The sequence below is a fragment of the Somniosus microcephalus genome, chromosome 4 (genome assembly GCF_052327205.1).
Source record: "Somniosus microcephalus isolate GS21.2 chromosome 4, FLI_Smic_1.0, whole genome shotgun sequence".
NCBI lineage: Eukaryota > Metazoa > Chordata > Chondrichthyes > Squaliformes > Somniosidae > Somniosus > Somniosus microcephalus.
In genome coordinates, this window is record NC_140990.1 from 310,634,349 (window position 1) to 310,655,531 (window position 21,183).

The 21,183-nt window shown below is 54.2% G+C and overlaps 1 protein-coding gene across 3 annotated transcripts in view; it reads left to right on the forward strand.

Annotated features, from left to right (window-relative positions):
- Nucleotides 1-21,183, forward strand: part of LOC147120591 (protein mono-ADP-ribosyltransferase PARP14-like) — a 169,310-nt gene that overhangs the window by 75,392 nt on the left and 72,735 nt on the right. For all 3 annotated transcript variants that reach the window (XM_085986719.1, XM_085986720.1, XM_085986718.1), the window contains exons 18-19: nt 10,441-10,607; nt 11,320-11,443. In XM_085986719.1, coding sequence (XP_085842845.1) covers nt 10,441-10,607; nt 11,320-11,443 — 291 coding nt within the window. The remainder of the gene's footprint in view (nt 1-10,440; nt 10,608-11,319; nt 11,444-21,183) is intronic.

Below are 21,183 nucleotides of genomic sequence, written 5' to 3' on the forward strand. Positions count from 1 at the left end.
TGGAGGCGTTTGCCTCTCTTACAATGCACGAAGAGCAAAAATATCACAATCAAAACCTGACATACTACTAGGATATGGGATGCTATTCTAATCCAGGCGGGGACCTCTATGTTGGTGAACAAGTCCCACCATGGTGGGATGGTTATGTCCAATATGTCTTTTCCTATCTCTAAAGTCTTCTGCTCCAGTGTGTAGAAATGTTTCTGCGAAATTATAACGGCTTTTAAAATCTTGGTGAGGTGTTCGGGAAGAGGGGGAATGACATAACCAAAATGCGCGACAAATCGTTGTAAGTCTGTGAAATTCTCTTTGATAGTGATGTGTACGGTGGAGGGCGCAGGAATGGGAACAATTCGTTGTTGTACCACTTGAACCTCGGCCCTGGGTTTGAAACAGAAACTGCTATCACCGATCGAACACCACTTGTGTTGTCCATATCGGTACTGAGGCGCTGCAGTGGTGACGCAGTATGTCCCACCCCCGATATATGCTACCTGTGGGGGCACATGGTCCTCTGCCATTGCCTCCATGGTGCAATTCACCGGCTTTGCGCTAGCAGTCCTGAACCCGCACTGCGGTTTCAGAAAGGCGTTCAAGTGCTGGGGACACAGGATGATGTGTGCTCCCCGGCTCCGACATCCCGAGAGGTCAGTGCCTGTCATCGTACGCTCCCATCTGATGACGTAAGGCGGGACCACTGCGTAACGAATGTGTGCGCCCCCCCGAATGACTCCAATGTTCTCTACTCTGTATACCGGGGCGGGCTTTGCTGCGGGACCCAACACCGGCATTCTTACTACTATTCCCATAATAGTGTGATTCGAATGTCCGCAGTCCACTGGAACTGGGTATGCTTCTGCGGCTAGCCTGAGCTGGCACGGGCTTAATGCATTCTCAAAAGGGTGGAGCGCTTGCAAGTGCTTGTTGCTGATCCAGGACGGGACCAAACCCTGTTTTAAATCCTCAAGATTACTGCGGCCCTCGCCCAATAACCACGCCCCGTACAGCACACAGGCCTCGTTTTGCGCAGCTTGATCGGACACATTCCGATCCTCCTTAATGAGTGCATCTACCGTTCTCGCGTGTTTCTCCAGCTCAGCAATTATGTCCTTAAAGTGTAGTGTCATGGCCTGGTCCTCATGCAACTCAGAACCCACTACCTTGTTTTCGTCTGTCAATATGTTCCTTAACTGGGCTTTTAAACCGTTGATCTGTGTCTGCAGCTCCACGTTATCTAGAGCGTTGACAACAGATGTCCCGGTATTAAAAGCAGTGAATATGTCATTTACAGTACCCCTTCTTTGCCTCCCGACTCGATCCAAAACTTCTGGCGGTGTGGTGTATAATTTGTCTCTGTCGATGTCGGCAAAGTCAAATTCGTAAAATTGTCTTAACATACGGGTTAACAGGACCTGGTATAATTGTTCCGTTTCTTTGGGACACCACTCCGGCAATCTTACCTCAGTGAGATTTAAAATCACTGAGGCCACCGCGTAGTGTACCCCTTGGTACAGCACCTGACCGGTGGGTACCAATACTAAACCGTTCCCGGGTCCCTTGGTGGTGGTTGGGCACCCTCCTTTCTGGGCTAGTGCTACCGGAAGCGTGGGCAGGGGCTTGCGTGGGTGGGTGATGAGTTCAGTGGCGTTCACCGGAATAGGGGAGTATGGGGCTCCGCACGCTCGAGTGCTAACATCCCATCTCATCCCCTTCCCTTCATCCTGCCACTGCCTCTGGAAGAAGATGGACACGCCCTTGGGGCAGACGTGTCTCGAACCCCACATACAGACATATATTCCCTCATCTGGTTCCCACCATTTGTCCCAACACACACGTAATTGTCCGTGAGTTCCCGTAATAGTCCGATGGGTATTATTACCCAGTCGCTCCCACTCGACCGTAGAGTTTCTCATGTCCTTTCCCAGCTTTCGTAGCCACCACCATCGCCTTGGTGGTACGTTCCCATTGCACACCAGACAAATCCTCTTTCCCACGGTAACGCTGACTCTGGGCGCTAGGATCCTCACTCGAGGGCACGTTAATGAAGTCTCTTGGTAGGCAAAACCGAAATTGCTGGAATATTCCGTAGAATTCGTTCCCAGCCAACCTGGCCATCTCCCTTGGTGGAAGTAGGTGGCGGTTTCCTCTACCTCTCGCTCCCCCGTCCCATCCGTTGCGATGGGGGCCGTGTCCCCGGAGCACCCGAAAATGATGACGTCCTTGGTGCGGCCTCGGTAGGCCCACCCGCACCCGATCGCCATGAACGCGACGACAATCCTTTCCATCGTATCCCAGGTTTCTGTAACCAACAAAATGATGTAGCCGGGCTCCCGATAGGTGCTGGCCTAAATTAATTGGACGCGCGGGTTCCTGGACCCCGCTCCCTAACAAACACACATACCGGGCAGACCTCAAAATTGTACTCTTAACACCATATACTTTACATTCCTTAAACTATGACCATAATTACCTAACTTAACTTATGTACAGCGCCGCCCTCCGTGGGGCGGCTTTCCGAATCCCTGTGAGGTCTGTCGTGTGCCACACCCTGCGGTGGGGCTGCATTGATCTTTGGCTTTGATCCCCCGCAGCCTGTCGCTGCTGAACGGGGATCATGTCTTCCTGGGGCTGCTTTAAACCGTGGTTGGGAAGGATGGGGAGAATCTGGCCAAAATTTTCTGGGCTGGGGCGCTCGAGCCGACCTACGAGGGGCTGCTTTGGGTTGGGCTCCCGGGACCGATGGACCGGGGGTTGTGACTGTTACCGTTACAGCCTGTGGTTCCTCCACAGCTGCCGGCTCCAGCTCCCCTCCCTCAGGCTCCGCCCCCCCGGGGTCGGGATCTGTGGCTTCCGACTCCACCTCACCTGTCCCTACAGGTAACGAGTCTCCACCCCCACTCCCTACCTCCCCCAAGCTTGAGTCGAGGGCGGGACTGCCGTCCTCTGACTCTTCCTCCTCCGTGATTGGGTCTAAAGCGAGGTTGAGCTGTTCGGGCTCTCCCCTGCCTAAATCCCATTCAAAAGATGAGACCTCCCACTCCAATGGGATGGCCTCTCCCTTCACGCAGGCTACTGCTCCAGCCTGTGTGGTCTGTGACTCTGTTACAGGCTGAGGATCTTTGTTCTCAGACCTGGTCCCCTTTGGTGGCCCTTGTGTACCCGGTTTAAACAGTTTACACTGGTTGATGTGAAACCATTTGGTACGTCGGGGCGTCTTCACTGCATAAACCATGGGGCTGGCCTTGTCTACAATGCTGTATGGCCCCATGTACAGTGGTTCAAAACTCCCTATCCTGGCATAGTTTCGGACCATGACCTGGTCTCCGACTACCCACTCTTGTTGTTTCCGAGGTTCCAACAACAGTTTATTTCCCTGGTGCTGTCTTCCCATGTTCCCAGCCGCCTGCCCATAAATCTGTCTCAGGCGCTCCAAGAGGGTTTGGGCGAATTTGTCCCGTTTCACCTCTCGGAGCTGGCCCTCAGTGAGCACCGGGGCTAGCACATGGGTGGGTGTTCGCATGATCCTTCCAGTCATTAACTCGTGCGGGGAATACCCCGTGCTTTTGGACTGGCTGGCTCGGATCCCCATGAGGACTAAAGGCAGGACCTCCGCCCACTTCTGGGGCGAGCCCATTGTCTCTTTCCTCAGCTTTTCCTTGAGGGTCCGATTCATACGCTCAACAATCCCGGATGACTGGGGATTGTATGCTACGTGCCACTTTCCCTCAATGCCCAAGAGCATGAGGGCGTTCTGCATTACTTGACCGGTGAACTGACTCCCTTGGTCGGACTCTACAAAACGGGGGAGTCCCCACCGTGAGAACACTTCCCGAATCAAGATCTTAGCAGTACCCAGTGCCGTAGCTGTTCTGCACGGGAAGGCTTCTACCCATTTGGTGAACACATCTACCAGGGCAAGGCAGTACTTATAGCCTCCCTGGGCGGCGGGCAGGGGCCCTATGTAGTCGACCTGAATCGACTGCCATGGTCCCTCTACCCTCCTGATGTGCCCCATGGGCACCTTCCTTTTGTGGGGGTCTGGGTTGTTAGCAGCACACACAAGACAGCTTGCGCAGAACTCGCGGACATCGTCCCGAAGTCCCGGCCACCATCCCGCCTGCTCCACCCGTTGCCAGGTGACCTCAGGTCCGGGGTGTCCCGCTCCTGGACCCTCGTGGGCCAATTGCAGGAATTCCCTTCGGTGCTGCTGCGGCACAACCCACTGCTCCTCTCGGAACAGCATACCTTCTTTGACTGTGAGGGCTGCCGTACTGTACGGACCTTCTACCTGTTTGCCCTCTGTGATGGCTTTTAGGACTGCTTTTAGGGCGGGATCCAGGGTTTGGACGGTCTTTAGGTCTGGGGGCGGTGTCACCCCTGTGTTCCCGGGAATTCCCTCCCTGCCTTGGATCGCCGCCACGGGTCCGGGTTCGTATGGGTCCCAGAGAATGCCGTTGCGGGCACCCTCCCTGGCTAGCGCATCCGCCTGCTGGTTGCCCTGACTGCGGGGTTCTGTAGTGGAGTGAGCCTTCACCTTATGGATGAACACCTCTCCTTTCTCCCCCACAGCTGCTAGGATCTTCTCCAGCAAGGGCTTAACTGTTAAAGGCCGCCCGTCCGCGGAGGTGTACCCGCGTCGGGACCAGATGGCGAGGTACTCTGTACACGAATTGCACGTGAACATGCTGTCTGAGCAAATCGTGTATGGGGTTGGGAAAATCTCGGGGTGGGTAACCACGTACGCCACCGCGGACAGTTCAGCCTGCTGCGCGCTCATAGTGCTGGGGAGCTTAATTGCCAGGGCAATGTTTGCCGCAGGGTCATAAACTCCACACCCTGTGAGTCGCTTGCCGTCAGCTACAGTGCTAGAACCGTCTACGTAGATCTCGCGGCCTGTGGGATGTATCCCGGCCCGTAAACCTATGTTAACTTCCCATACCCCTTCTACGGAACATTGATGGGCTGTCCCGGGATATGCCATATTGGCTGCGAGCCTTGGCGCGCAGAGGCCTTTAACTTTGAGATCCATCTGGGAAAGGAGGAGGGTCCAGCGCGCAATCCGAGCGCTGCTTACGGTCCCATCCTTAATCCTCCCGTCCAGAAGCATCTTCGTGGGGGTGTGATGGGTGAGGAGCGTAATGGGAGAGGTCCCTGTGAAGATCACTGATCTGTTCACAGCCCAATGCGTGGCCAGGAGATGCCGTTCGCAATTGGAGAAACTCCTCTCCACATCCGTGAGCACCCTGGAGGAATAAACTACTGGTCTTAGCTTGCCGTGCCGCTCTTGGAGCAGCACTGCGCTCAGGCTGTCCCCACTAGCGGCTACCTCCAGAAAGAACTCCTCTCCCCCATCTATGGCCCCTAGGGCTGGCGCGGTCTGCAGATCTCTTTTCAACTTCTCGAATGCTGCCTGGCACCCCTCGCCCCAAGACCACTCGACTCCCTTGTGTAAGAGTCGAAGTAGCGGGGCCGCTGTGGCAGCATAGTCCTCGATGAAATCTCTGCAGTACCCGGTCAATCCCAAAAAGGACCTTACACCCGTTACTGTGTTGGGAATCGGCAGATCTTGTATAGATTCCCGTCTGGCCTTATCTATGGCTCTTTCCCCAGCGCGGATGGCCAGACCCAGGAATTTAACTTCCTGCTGGCCGATCTGGGCTTTCTTTGGGTTTACTTTGAAACCCTTCCTTTCTAACAGTTCCAACAATTCGGCTAACAGTGGGCCGTGCTGCTCCCTTGTATCTGTGAACAGGAGTAAGCCGTCCACATACTGCACTATCTGGTTGGGCTGGCTGAACTCTTTCAAACTCCCCGCCATGCACTGATGGAAAATGCTGGGGCTGTTGTGAAAACCCTGTGGTAAGCAGTTCCAAGTGTACTGTTGCCCTTTGAAAGTAAAGGCAAACTTGTACTGGTCCTCCCGCCGCAGCGGAATGGACCAAAAACCGTTCGAGATGTCCAGCACCGTGAATGTGGTCGCCGATGCTGGAATACTCCCTATTAAGTCTGCAACTGCTGCTACCGTGGGCGCGCAGGCTGGGATATTACTATTGAGGACTCTGTAGTCCACCGTGGCTCTCCACGAATTGTCCGGTTTCTTTACCGGCCATAATGGGGAGTTCACGTGGGTGGCTATCGTCCTCAACACGCCCTGCTGTACCAATGAAGATATTGCTGTCTCCATGTCGGGTTCTGCCTCCTTGGGGAAATTATACTGCTTTTGGAGTCGGATCATGGGGTCCCCGTCTACGCTGACTTCGAACCCAGTGACTCTCCCGCAGTCGTGCTTGTGGGTGGCGAACGCGGTCAGATTTTCTGACACACGCGCCTGCAAGTCCGTTGGGACGTTTGTTACCATGAGCACGAGATCGTAACCTCCTGACGGCTTCATAGTGCACAGGGCCCCTTTTTCTTCCTTCCCCGGGATTACGACTACCTTACCTAAACCGCCCTCGGCTCCCCAGAGACAGTGATTTCTCAGGTCCACGAGGATCCCGTGTTCCACCAAGAAATCAGCCCCGAGGATGCCTTTCCCCCCCCCCTCATTCCACTTCAATAGGATGCACGTCCATGTGGTGTGGAGCGCTCCCAACTGAATGGAGAGCGGGAGGGAGTACGCGCCAGCCTGTTCTCTACCTGTGAAACCCGCTACTAAATATGGAGCCTGGGCGGACAGAGGTGAGGCAAAAGGTTTGTCCGTGTGGATCACGGTACACGAAGCTCCCGTATCCAACAGGTAACTACCCCTTTGTTTCTCCACCTCCATCTCCACCACAGGTCTTCTCCAAGCGTCATAGCGGAGCGGACACAAGTAGATGGGCTGCGCGGGCGTCAGTCATTTAGGTGTTTCGGCTGGGGTCTCGGGGGCGATAGGGCTGTTAGCAACCGCTACCTTCCCCTGCCAGGTCATCAGAGACCGCATAGTCTCCAAGACTGACTCGATCGCAGCGGGGTCCACAACCGCACCACCCCCTTGATTCGGGGCAGAGGCTACGGTTGGGTTCTGGACTGGTGTTGGGGCAGCGGCCTGCACTTGTGGTTGTGCTGGTGTTGGGTAAACTCTCGGGCCGTTGGCGACTCGGGCTTGGGCTTGATCTTGGGCTGCGGCGAACGCTCTCTCCCTCTTATCCTTCCAAGGATTCCTACAGTCCTTGCGCCAATGACCCTCCTTCCCACACCCGTAACAACTGCTATTGGCTTGGGGATGGCGATCTCCCTCCTGACGCCATTCCTTTTTAGCAGAGGCTGCGGGTCTCACCTCATGCACCTTTCCTTTCACAACAGGCGTTTTCTTGCCCTTGTTGTTTCTATAACTGATCGTGAGCTGATCTAGTACTACTTCCTCCGTGGAGCGGGCGTTAGTGGGGTCAAACCATGCTTTGGCCTGTTCCTTCACTACTGGCAGGCAACCTGCTACCAGGCACCGAAGCCAGTGAGCCCTTTGTTCGCCATCCAGCCCGGCCCGGGCCGGCCCGCCCGGGCAGCTGCGCCGATACACTGGCCACAACCTGTCAGCGAAAACCCGTGGGGGTTCTCCCTCTAGCTGCACTGTCTTTTCTAAACGGAGGAACGGAGTTCCGTCCCCCTCTCCCATGATCTCCAGAATCTCATCCCGTAGCAACTCATAGTCCCTGTGCCCTCTCTTGCTCTCGTCAGGGAGACACTGGAGGAGCGAACTGTCCAGGGAGAACAGCAGCATTTTAGACTGTTCAACCCCGTCGCAGTCATTGACTGCTGCGGTCTGCTCCACGTCCCTGAAATGCACGGAGGGTTCTCCTGACTCGGAGAGTTTTGGGATGTGACTTATCATCTCTCTTAGCTGTCGTGCGCTATGAGGCATTATGATCTGACTCTCAAGGGGTCCGTCATCGCCATTTTCTTCATTTGGACCGATCCTCCGGTGTCTCGTTGGACACATTGGCGCCGGCCCCGACTCTACTGTCTGGGGTTGCTCTACCTCAGGGCTCTCTTCCTCTACCGTCTCCGTCTCCTGTCCCGGAGTCCAAGACTCCTCATAGGCAGGAGGCGCAGAAGGTTCGGGGGTTGGTACCCCAACTGCCTCTTGTGGAATCGGTCTTTTGGATTCCTTGGCTAGCAACAGCTGACTCGCTGGTGGATTTATGAGACACACCAACCCGTTTGCCTTCGCTAGGGCCTTTCTCAGGTCCTCTAGCTCCCGGCGGCAAGCGCTGTGGTCGGTGTTCTCAGATCTATCCTCCATGGCCATCTTATATGCTGCCCTGGCTCCCAGGAGCTTTTCCTCTTGGGCATCTACTTGTTTGGCTAGACGGAAACACCTCTCTCTCATTCTACCTTCACTGGCCTTGGCCTCAGCGACCTGACATTTTAAATATTCTACCCGGGTTTCGTGGCAGCGAATTACAGAGCGGCGTTCCTGATTCAGCGCGTCAAGCGATTCAATCGGTTTTTGACCTCCCGCAACCTTTTCCTCCACGTCTTTAAGCAAGCCGTTGATCTGGACTGTCTGTGCTGCAACTACCTGGTCCAAAAGCTGGACTTGCTTCTTGTAGCACATCAGCCAGACCGCCTTTTCTACAGATTTCTTATGCTCTCTACCCGCTGTCCACTTGATGGCTGCGTCTAGCGGGCGCCTATCCCTTAGTAGATCAGATATCCATTGTTTTGTGAGGTTGACTTTTCCGAAAACATAATCTGCTATTCTTTCATCCATCACATTTCGTTTATTCAGATCTTGATCTAACACACTACTTTCCTGCTGCCAAGGTCCTGCCGCGGTCGCCATTTCTGTAGGGTTTTTTTTCCTGCTCTCTTGCCCGTTCTGGCCCCCTGCCAGGCTTCGTGCAAGAATTACCCTTGAGTGGTTCGACCCACCCCCCCTACGGTTCTAGACCTTGGACTTAGATGCAGAGAACAGTAGTGCAGAGAAGAGGACTCAATAGACCAGGCTGAATAGCACGAAATGGATGCTTTTATTTTTAAACAGTTTGAAGCATTACAAAATACATGTCATAGGCACAGATTAAAGTAACTACAATCATGCACAAATTTATGAACTTGACTCTATGGAAATGGGGAACACACGGCACATCGAAAAGGGGGAAACACATTACGATTTCCCTTAACTCCCTCCCCTATACCTAAACTAAGTTTCGACCTGGGGAACTTGGGATCATGCTCACCACTCTCGAAATCGCGAAAAGGGGTTCGCAGACTTTTTGACACCGCTTCCCGTCGTCACGTGGATTGGAAGCTTCTGGCGCAGTCGATATTCTCTCCTCCCTCGAGGCGGTGGGGTAGACCCAGCCTCGATGAGCGCTCGTCAAGGCTGAGATCCACAATCGTGGATTTGGGTTCATGGAGTAGACCTAGATGCAGGTTATGCACATGGGAGAATCTTGTGGCATCGATCGCCGGTTCTCCAGAGGGTTTCTTCTCCGTCGGCCTGGGTCGTCGATGATCTCCCGACCCCAGTACCCGGGCCACCCTTGTCGTCTTCTCGTCGTGGCCGAGCCTTGTTTGGCTGAACACCGGCCACGTTGTCCTTTTTCCGAAACCGTCCGTCTTTAAAAAGACGAAAACGTTTTCATCGATCTGCCGAAGTGGAAGAGGCGCCGATCCGGGCACCGTCCGCCCTTCGTTCGTTCCTCGTAGAAGAAAGTTCTTGAAGAAATGGAAGCCTGAAGTCGCCCAACAAGAAGCCGTAGCAGTGAAGAAGTAGTCGTACCTTAGATGGATTTTCAATCCATAGTTATACTCTTTTGGGACAGTCTTATCTCCCGCCAAATCATAGTCCTGTCTTTGTATTAATTTTGGCGGGCAGAAATCTCTGCAGGGGCGCTTTGTCTTGTAACGGAGCCGGTGATAACTTAAACTGGCCTTCCTGGCCGATAATGTCTGTTAATGTCCTTTGCATTGTCACCGCGGCTCGGTTCGCATATTGATCGGTCCGGACATTTTCCTTGATGGCTGTTAAACGGTTTTTCCTTTGTACGATAAATGGGTATAAGTGTTTTTACATTGTCCGCCCATATCTTGATGGGCCCCATCCTGTACTTATAATCCATTGAATATGTATGCTGTTGCTCTGAGTTTCGGTTCCCAGATACTGGCTTTCGCGGGCTCACTGTCTTCAATCCACAAGCCTGTCTGGCTTGCAGTAACAGAAATAAAATGGTTCATAAACTGATCACGGGGCCTGGCGGCCATTTTGTATGCCCTTTTATCAAAGGTTTTTCTGTGCAAGCTTACTTTGGTCAATAAACAGTCTTATTTTATCCAGTTTTCTTGCGTGATTTTTGCTGAAAATTGCGAATCTTACAAAATTAGTGTCTTATTGAATGTGATAGCAATGACAAAACACAATAATTTGACCAAAGACATGTCTAACAGTGACTTTCATCCTCTTCTGGTTTCAGTCCCTTTTAATTTCATTTTGCTAAGACATTGTCCTTTCTGCAGGTATAGGAGGAGTCAAGCCGCAGACCACTATTGAAAGCATGTTGACTGGATTCGAAAATCATTTGTCACAAAACAAACCATCAGCCATTACACGCATTTACATTGTTGTCTTTGATCCTAAAGTGTACGATGTTTTTTTTGATGTCTTACAACAAAAATCACAACAGGTAGGAAAAGGAATAAAATTAGCCACAGCATTTAGTAACTTAATAACAAAACCAGGCAGAGGGGCATTTAAAATGAAGTGTGGGGAACTTACGCATTCCTTTCCTGCCCCTATCTGTCAAGAATACTCGCCCTAACCCAGTGGGGTCATTCGGGCCCGATCTGCTATTTTAACTTGAGGCTTGAGTGGAGGAGCAGTGATGGCTTCTTTGCCAGGCCAAAGTTTCTGGGAACAGGAGCCAGGGTCAGAAGAGACCCCAGCAAGGGAAGTTTTTAATGTTTTTCTTCAGTTTCTTCACAGGAGGATCAGAAGTGTTCATCCAAGTCCTGCAGGGAAACCTTGGCCCTCCCTATCCTGGTCTTCCCCCTCCCCCTACAAGGTTTCCCCTCACGGAGCAGATACCTTGTGCCAGGGAACATTCCCTTGGGTCCCTAGCGGCAGCATCACGGCGCTTGAATTTAACGACCATATTGGTCAGGAAGTCAGCAAGTTAATGAGGCCTGGCCATTAAAATCAACCGAGCCTCCCTGTTACTGCTCCCAGATAGGCTGAGCATTCGCTTTGCCATCTGAGAGTTAAAATCGAGTCCTATGCTTCTATAAGTGGAAGCCCAAGAACAGATTGGATGCTTACTCTCTTGGTCAGCAAGTAGCACACGTGGAAAGAATGGAAATGATCGCAATATTTTTAAAACTCACTATTTTTTCCTTCAGAAAATGAGCAGCATAGAAATAAACATCGGCAAAGTAAAAGTGCTGGCTGTTCAAGGTGACATCACAACAGAACAGACTGACGCGATTGTAAACAGCACGACTATCAATCTTGACCGAAAGAATGGTGAGTGACGACGTTTTGTTCACGCATCTGTTTTTCAACAACACCTACTTGCATTTTTATCGCGCCTTTATCATAGTAAAACATCCCAAGGTGCTTCACAGGAGCATAATAAGAACTGAAGAAATAGGAGCAGGAGTAGGCCTACGACCCCTCGAGCCTGCTCCACCATTCAATAAGATCATGGCTGAACTTCTACATTAACTCCACTTTCCCGCCCTATCCGCATATTCCTTGATTCCCTTCGTGCCCAATAATCTATCGATCTCAGCCTTGAATATACTCATCAACTGAGCAGCCACAGCCCTCTGGGGTAGAGAATTCCAAAGATTCATTACCCTCTGTGTGAAGATATTTCTCCTCATCTCAGTTCTTAATGGCCGACCCCTTATCCAGAGACTAAGGACTGGATTTTGTCAGCCCCGAGGAGGCGGGTATAGAGGCGGGACTGCCGGTAAAGTTGCAGAAATTGGGGGCGGATGGCAAACCCGCCCCCATCCCGCCTCCGTGCCCTTTTGCCAGGAGGCAGGAAGCCGTCCTGCCCCGGGTCCCATCTCCTCGAGGCAGGAAAGGGATTAAATTGCAATAAAGGCTAACACACCATTTGCCTTCCTAACTGCATGTTAACTTTCTGTGATTCTTGTACAAGGATCCCTAAATCCCTCTGAATACCAACATTTAGTAGTCTCTCACCTTTTAAAAAATATTCTGCTTTTCCAGCCTTCCTACCAAAGTGGATAATTTCACACTTTCTCACATTATACTCCATCTGCCACCTTCTTACCCAATCACTGTTACCCCGTTACCACTTCCTCAATAATAGATTCTAGCATTTTCCCTACTACTGATGTCAGGCTAACTGGCCTATAGTTCCCTGTTTTCTCTCTCCCTCCTTTCTTGAACAGCGGCATTACATTTGCTACCTTCCAATCCACGGGGACCGTTCTAGGATCTAGGGAATTCTGGAAGATTAAAACCAATGCATCCACTAAATCTGCAGCCACCCCTTTCAAAACCCTAGGATGTAGGCTACCCGGTCCCGGGGATGTGTTACTTTTAGTCCCATTCATTTCTCCAGTACTTTTGCTTTACTAATATTAATTACTTTAAGTTTGTCACACTCATTAGACCCTTGGCTCTCCACAAATTCCAGTACGTTGTTTGTGTCTTCTACTGTGAAGACAGATACAAAGGCCGGAATTTTCTGGGGGTCAGCGGGCAGGACCACGCTGTCAAGCCGCTGCAACGCGCCTTTCCCAATGGCGCATGTGTGATCTCCGATCCGACCCAACCCGCAGAGGCGGGTGATCCAATTAAACCAATCATTGGATTGTTGACAGACCCTTAATAATGGTTTTAACCTTACTTTTTAACTTTAACTGCTCACCCACGGGGTCCACGCTGCTCGGGGACCATGCATGTGAACCTGAGGTGGGAGTTCAGTGGTAATTGCTCCAGCTGATTACTTGACAGCTTCAAAAGTACAGTAAAAACTCCCACCTGACAGATCATCACTTTCCTCAGCCAGAAGCTGTTTCTCAGTCCATTTCCAGCACAGATTCTACAGGCTTTCCACTTTCCACTCTCCATCCAGTGTCACCTCATTGGAGGAACTCTCTCACCATTGACAGAATGCTTCTGTCATCTCTACTTCACCTGCCATCTATTCCATCAACATAGGTGTCCTTTGTACTGTCTCAGCTTGGTCCTCAGAATCCTACCACAATGAGCCCAACAGCACCAACAACAACACCACCAACCATCTCTGCAATCACCTGATGTTGCACAGGACAGAGGGCATCAGCACCCAAGCACATTGCTGCCCGGGTGGCATGGGATGGCCTCACCATGGCCAGATTTACTTCACTTGATGCTGTACACCCTGGCTGCCACATGATGTACCAGGTTGCCAACACCCCACACCTACACAATAAAGCATCCCTACAATGCCCTAGCCATTCCTTTCACACTCACCACCATTGCAGGGGGTACCGTTATGTTTCACCATTCAATGCAACACACTAAGCCACTTCCAAAGGTGCACACAGATCTGTCCAAGAACGGAAAGTGTTGAAAATAAAGGTTTCAATGTTTGTCAGCACATTAACAGAAACTTTACATGAACATTGAATAAAACACCAAGGGCTAGAAATTCAGTAGGCTTTGCGCCCAGTTTTCGCCCAAAGAGGGCGGCCTAGAAATTGGGTTTTGGCTTAGCCAGGGCTTTAGCGCCGGAAGTTAGTGCCGGCGCAAAGTCCCCCTGCGCGCGCCAAAAATTCAGTAGCACCGCGCCCAAATGGCTGCCGGCGCTACTGAAGGGTCTTAGCGCCTGGAAAAGGGCGCTAACTGCCGTTTAGCGCTGCAATTCCGGCGCTGCGGCACCCGATGCGGTGCGGCAGGCTGGGGAAGTGCAGGCCTCCTCCTTCCGTTAAGGAGGAGCTGCCTGCACCCGGCCGCGGCCCGCGCAAATCTGTTTAAAAATGAGCCCGGCACCTCGGACAAGTGCCGGGCTTGCATCTGTTCCGGGGGGGTGGGGGGGAGAAGTCCGGGGAGGTAGCTGCGGGCAGGCGGCCGGCGGGAAAGCGGCCGGCCGCCGCAGGGCCTTTAATGCGCCGGCGCAAACACATGTTGGACTCTGTTGCCAGAGTCTTAGTTGCGGCTGCCACGGGCGAGGCGGCCGCAACTGAATTTCGGCGCTGGGGCCCGTCGGCATGGCAACCGGGACGCTGCGCACACCGATGACGTCATCGGTGCCGGCGCAGCGCTACCGGTGCAACGCCGCTTTAGGGCCCCAGGGAATTTTTCAACTGGCCATAACTCTGGCGCTAGTCCCTCTAGCGCCTCAAAAGCGGCGCTAAGGCTAGTGAATTTCTAGGCCGGCTTTTGCGCCACTTGCTGAGCTTTCGCCGATATTCAGCGCTGCGGTAATGGCGGCGTTAGCCAGTAGCGCTGCGCCGCCACCGATGACGTCATCTGGCCCGACCGCCATATTTAGTTGCAGCCGCCTCTTCCGCAGCGGCCGCAAACAGCGATCAGAAAACGGGGCCGTCCTGTAGCCTTAGTGGGGCGCTTTAAGGTGGAGGTGCGGCCGGCCGCTTTTTCGGCGGCCGCCTGCCCGCACCTCCTTCCCCGGCCTCCTCCACCCGCCCCCCCGCGGCATTGCCGGCTGCTTTCCGCGAACCCAGCACTTCTCCGTGGTGCCGGGCTCATTTGCCGGCACTACCCAGCGGCGATCTTCCCGTTGCAGGCACCTCCCCCTTAAGAGAAGGAGGAGGCCTGCAGTACCGCAGCCTGCCGCTCCGCAGCGGGTGGCGCAGCGGCGCCCAGAGCGCTGAAATACAGTTTCAGCGCCCCAAGCGGGGGCGGGCACACCCTGGAATAGCGCCCGGTTCCGACTTGGGGCGCAAAAACTGAATATCTGACGGGCGCAACTGGCTCCGCGCTCAGCGCTAACTTTTGGGCGCACGCCAGCTGGCGGGCCCAAAGTGAATTTCTAGGCCCAAGTGCCCACCCTTGTGTTTTGTTAGTTGGTATGATTGCACTTGGATGAGGGTGAGTCTGAGGGGTGGCTCGTGAGATGGGGATGTGATAATATAGATAGAGAGAGAGGGATGGGTGGAGGTGCAAGGTAAGTTGGTGTGAGTAAGGATGTGCAGGAATAGGGTAGGGAAGGCAGGGTGATGGGGATGTGATGAGAGGCACAGCAAGATGAAGGTGAGTGTGGCTTTGTACTAATGTTTTGTGAGCTAATGAGATAATTAAAAGGTTTGCGCCACTGCACCCAGGTCCTCCTGACGACATCCCTGTTTGTGACTTCCTCTGCAATGTGCAACCAGGCTGTGTTGGTCTCCTGGGGAGGTCTCTTCCGCCCATAGGAAGGGAAGAGGACCTCCCTGCATGCTGTGACTCCCTCCATAAGCATATGGAGTGATTCATGGGAGAATCTGGGTGCAGCCCTGCACTTGTGTGCAGTGATTGTTAGTGTTTGCAGCACTTCAATGCTGTAGAACACTGAAAGCACAAATGTCAAAAGAACGCAAGAACATAAGAACATAAGAAATAAGAGCAGGAATCGACCACTTGGCCCCTTGAACCTGCTCCGCCATTCAATAAGTTCATGGCTGATCTTGGGCTCAAAGCCACTTCCCTGCCCGCTCCCCATAACCCTTCACTCCCTTATTTTACAAAAATCTGTCTATCTCCACCTTAAATGTATTTAATGATCCAGCCTCCACAGCTCTCTGGGGCAGAGAATTCCACAGATTTACGACCCTCTGAGAGAAGAAATTCCCCCTCATCTTAGTTCTAAAAGGGGCGACCCTTTATTCTGAAACTATACCCTGTGGCGACACGCCACCACTGGACATAATCTGCTCACGGCAGCACAGACAGTCTAAGCAGAAGCCCCCAGCCGGGGGCCCTTTCCTCCAGCAACTTGTTTCCCGCAGGGACAGGCTGCCGGGAGCACTTCCTGTCTGGGAAGTATTTAAGTGGATGCGCGGGCTTTTCTAGTTCCTGTTTGTCATGTGGTTGGAATAAAGCAGTTGTATTTTCAATAGCTCTGGTCTCGACTCCCACGTTTGCCGCGGTATCTCAACACTGGTGACCCCGACGCTCAGGACGAATCCTAAGCTAGCATGGCGGATACAAACGCAGTCACGGTTAAATTACCAGACTTTTGGGAGAACCTCGCCGAAGCCTGGTTCGTTGAAGCTGAGTCCAGATTCCGGCTGAAAGGCATTACAGTCGACACCACGAAGTACGACTACCTCGTCGCCTCGCTCACCTACGCTACAGTCCCCAAGGTTTGGGCAGCGCTGCAGAATCCACCAACGGAGGGCAAGTACGAACATCTGAAGGCTGCGCTATTTAAAAATTTCAAACGTCCTCTTACCAGCGCCACTGCCAACTCCTGGACCTCCCCGGCCTTGGTGACGCTTCACCATCAGACCTGCTTTCCCACATGCTGTCCCTCTCAGACGACAAAAATCCCGGCGCCCTTTTTCGCACGCTTTTCATTCGGCAGCTCCCCGCCAGCATCCGCCCGCTCATTGTGGAGTCTGACTCCACGGACCTCAATGATATAGCCGAAAAGGCCAACCGGCTGCTCTCTGCACAGGCCGCTCGCGACGTCGCGCCCGACCTCACGGCAACGACCACACGGTCTTCCCGGGCCGCTAGGCCCGACCGCCCTACCACTCCGGGTCACTGCTACTACCACACCCGTTTTGGTGCGAGGGCTCAACGCTGCACGCCACCGTTTTCCTTCAAACCCCCCCCGGCACCGGCCCCCACGATGGCCGCGGGGCAGAAGGAGCCCCTACTGTACGTCACTGACGACAGAACCAACCGCCGATTTCTGTGCGACACAGGGGCCCAGCACAGCATCACCCCCGCCTCCGCCCTCGAGATCCAACGCGGCACACGGGGTATCACACTGGCTGCAGCCAACGGCTCTGAAATCCGCACATATGGCACCCGTATGGTCACGCTCGACCTCGCGGGCCGCCGCTACCGCTGGGAGTTCCTCACAGCCAAGGTCCTCTGCCCACTCATCGGCGCCGACTTCCTACGCGCCCACGGCCTCCTTGTCGACATTCCGAGGCACCGCCTCGTCGACATCAACACTATGGCCACCATCCCCGGCGCCTTTACCCCGGCCCGTTCGGCCGGCCTGACGACCTACTGCCTCGCCAGAGCCACGGACGACTACTCGGCACTCCTAGCTGAGTTTTCCGCCCTCACTAACCCGACCTTTTCGGCCAAAGCCGCCAAGCACGGTGTGGAACACTATATCCCCACCACCGGCCCCCCCAGTTTCTGCCCACGCCCGCAGACTCAACCCGGCCAAGCTGGAAATCGCGCGGGCCGAGTTCACCAACATGGAACAACTCGGCATCATCCGCCGCTCCAGCAGCCCTTGGGCCTCGCCCCTCCACATTGTCCCCAAGCCCGGCGGAGGCTGGCGCCCTTGCGGGGACTACCGCCGCCTCAACGACGCCACCACCCCCGATCGATACCCGGTGCCACACATCCAGGACTTCTCGGCCCGACTGGCCGGACGAACTGTCTTTTCCAAAGTCGACCTGGTGCGCGGTTACCACCAAGTCCCCGTACACCCCGCGGACATCCCCAAAACGGCCGTCATCACCCCATTCGGCCTGTTCGAGTTCCTGAGGATGCCCTTCGGCCTCAAGAATGCAGCACAGGCTTTCCAGCGCCTTATGGACTCAGTCCTCCGGGACCTGAACTTCCTGTTCGTCTATCTAGACGACATTCTCGTGGCCAGCTCCTCCAAACAGGAACACCTCGAACACCTTCGCATCCTGTTCGGGCGCCTAGCCCAACACGGGCTCATCCTCAGCCCGGCGAAGTGCCAATTCGGCCTAACCGAGATCGATTTTCTCAGTCACCACATCACCCCTGCTGGGGCTGTCCCCCTGCCCAACAAGGTGCAGGCCGTCCAGCAATTCCCCCACCCCACAACCATCAAGGGCCTCCAGGAGTTCCTCGGGATGGTGAACTTCTACAACAGGTTCATCCCCAGAGCCGCAGCCCTCATGAAGCCCCTATACGACTCCCTCCGAGGAAAATCCGGCAAGATGGACGTAGCCTGGACCACTGACACGGCAGCCGCCTTCGACGCCACCAAAAACGCGCTCGCCGACGCCACTCTGCTCGCGCACCCGAGGGCCGATGCCTGGGTCGCGCTCACCACCGACGCCTCCGACCACACGGTCGGGGCCGTGTTCGAGCAGTGGGTCAATGGCGCGTGGCAGCCACTTGCCTTCTACAGCCGCCAACTGCGCCCCCCGGAGGTCAAATACTCCACTTTCGACCGCGAGCTTCTTGCACTCCACCTGTCGGTCCGCCATTTCAGGTTCCTCCTGGAAGGCCGCCCCTTCACCGCGTATGTGGACCACAAGCCACTCACATACGCGATGGCGAAGCACACCGAACCCTGGTCCGCTAGGCAGCAACGCCAGCTCGCGGCCGTCTCCTAGTTTACTACGGACATTCAGCACGTCTCCGGTCGAGACAACGTGGTCGCCGACTGCCTTTCCCGTCCCGCCGTCTGTGCGAATCACCTCGCGGTCGACTACGCACAACTAGCAGCGGCCCAGCTCATGGACCCAGACCTCCTCTCGGCGGCTACCAGCCTGCCAGGGCTACGCCTAGCCAAGGTCGTGCACGGGCACGAAGCCACGGCAGTCACGTGCGATGTCTCACTCGGCCAACCCAGGCCGGTCGTCCCTGAGACCTGGCGCCGCCGCGTCTTCGACGCGCTCCACGGGCTCTCTCACCCGGGTTCCCGTGCATCCGTCAAACTCCTCTCCAAGCGCTTCATCTGGTGCGGCCTCAGCAGAGATGTTCGGACTTGGGCCACCTCCTGCCTCGCCTGCCAACGGGCTAAGGTACAGCTGCACACCAAAGCACCCCTGGGAGACTTCGAGGTACCCAGCCGCCGCTTCGACCACGTACACGTCGACATCGTCGGTCCCCTGCCGCCATCGCAAGGCCAAACTTATCTCCTCACGATGGTCGACCGCTACACACGCTGGCCTGAGGCAGTGCCGCTGACCTCCACCACCACAGCCGACATCGCCAGGGCGTTCGTTAACACCTGGGTTGCGAGGTACGGCGTACCGGCCGACATAACCTCCGACAGAGGCGCCCAGTTCACCTCCGAACTCTGGACAGCCACAACACGCAACCTCGGGGTGACGCTCCACCGCACCATGGCGTACCACCCGCAGGCCAACGGACTTTGTGAACGCTTCCACAGGTCACTCAAGGCCTCACTCCGCGCCGGCCTGCAGGACAGTACCTGGACTGACCCCCTACCGTGGGTGCTACTCGGCCTACACACCGCGGTCAAGGAAGACCTCCAGTCCTCGGCAGCGGAGTTAGTCGACGGCCAACCGCTGCGCGTCCCAGGCGAATTCCTTCCGGAGCCTACCAAGCCTTGGTCGGCCGAACAGCAGTGGCTCGACTCTTTCTCTTCCGCTCAGCAGTTCGCCCCACTTCCGGTCAACCGACACGGCGAACTCGCACCTCACGTCCCGCCAAATTTACAGCAGGCGCGCTTCGTCTTCGTGCGACACGACGCGCACCGCGGGCCCCTGCGACCCCCGTACGACGGTCCGTATGAGGTACTACAAACCGGGGACAAGGTCTTCAAGCTGCGACTCGGCGACAGGGTCGAGACAGTCTCCATCGACCGGCTCAAACCAGCACACACAGAACCAGGGGAACAGGTCCCCGTGGCCCAGCCTCCAACTAGAGGCCGTCCCCCCGGCAAGCCAGCACAGCCGGCGGCGAACCGCCCGACCCAACCAACCAGACCGGCGACCACTCAGAGCCGCTGCGGCAGAACCATTAGACCACCGTCACGACTCGTCCACTCCTCCTAAGCGGATTCTGGGGGGAGCTCTGTGGCGACACGCCACCACTGGACATAATCCGCTCACGGCGGCACAGACAGTCTAAGCAGAAGCCCCCAGCCGGGGGCCCTTTCCTCCAGCAACTTGTTTCCCACAGGGACAGGCTGCCGGGAGCACTTCCTGTCTGGGAAGTATTTAAGTGGATGCGCGGGCTTTTCTAGTTCCTGTTTGTCATGTGGTTGGAATAAAGCAGTTGTATTTTCAATAGCTCTGGTCTCGACTCCCACGTTTGCCGTGGTATCTCAACAACCCCCTAGTTCTAGATTTCCCCACGAGGGGAAATATCCTCACTGCATCTACCTTGTTGAGCCCCCTTAGTATCTTATATGTTTCAATAAGCTCACCTCTCATTCTTCTAAATGTCAGTGAGTATAGGCCCAGCCTGCTCAACCTTTCTTCATAAGTCAACCCCCTTATCTCTGGAATTAACCTAGTGAATCGTCTCTGAACTGCCTCCAATGCAAGTATATCCTTCCATAAATAAGGAGACCAAAACTGTACGCAGTACTCAAGGTGTGGTCTCACCAATACCTTGTACAGTTGTAGCAGGAATTCCCTGCTTTTATACTCCAACCCCCTTGCAATAAAGGCCAACATTCCATTTGCCTTTTTGATTACTTGCTGTACCTGCATGATAACTTTTTGTGTTTCATGCACAAGGACCCCCAGGTCCCTCTGAACTGTAGCATTTTGTAATCTCTCTCCATTTAAATAATAGTTTGCTTTTTTATTTTTCCTGCCAAAGTGGATAACCTCGCACTTTCCCACATTATACTCCATCTGCCAAATGTTTGTCCACTCACTTAGCCTGTCTATATCCCTTTGCAGATACATTGAGTCCTCTGCACAACTTGCTTTCCCACCCATCTTTTATCATCCACAAACTTGGCTATATTACACTCGATCCTTTCATCCAAGTCATTAATGTAGATTGTAAATAGATGAGGCCCCAGCCAATCCCTGTGGCACCCCACTAGTTACCGTTTGCCAATCGGAAAATGACCCATTTATCCCGATTCTCTGCTTTCTGTTAGTTAGCCAACTCTCTATCCATGCTAATATATTACCCGCAACTCAGTGAGCTCTTATCTTATGCAGTAACATTTTATGTGGCACCTTATCGAATGACTTCTGGAAATCCAAATACACCACATCCACTGGCTCACCTTTGTCCACCCTGCTTGTTACATCCTCAAAGAACTCCAGCAAATTTGTTAAACATGATTTCCCTTTCATAAAACCATGCTGACTCTGCTTGACTGCATTATGAGTTTCCAAATACCCTGCTATTGCTTCCTT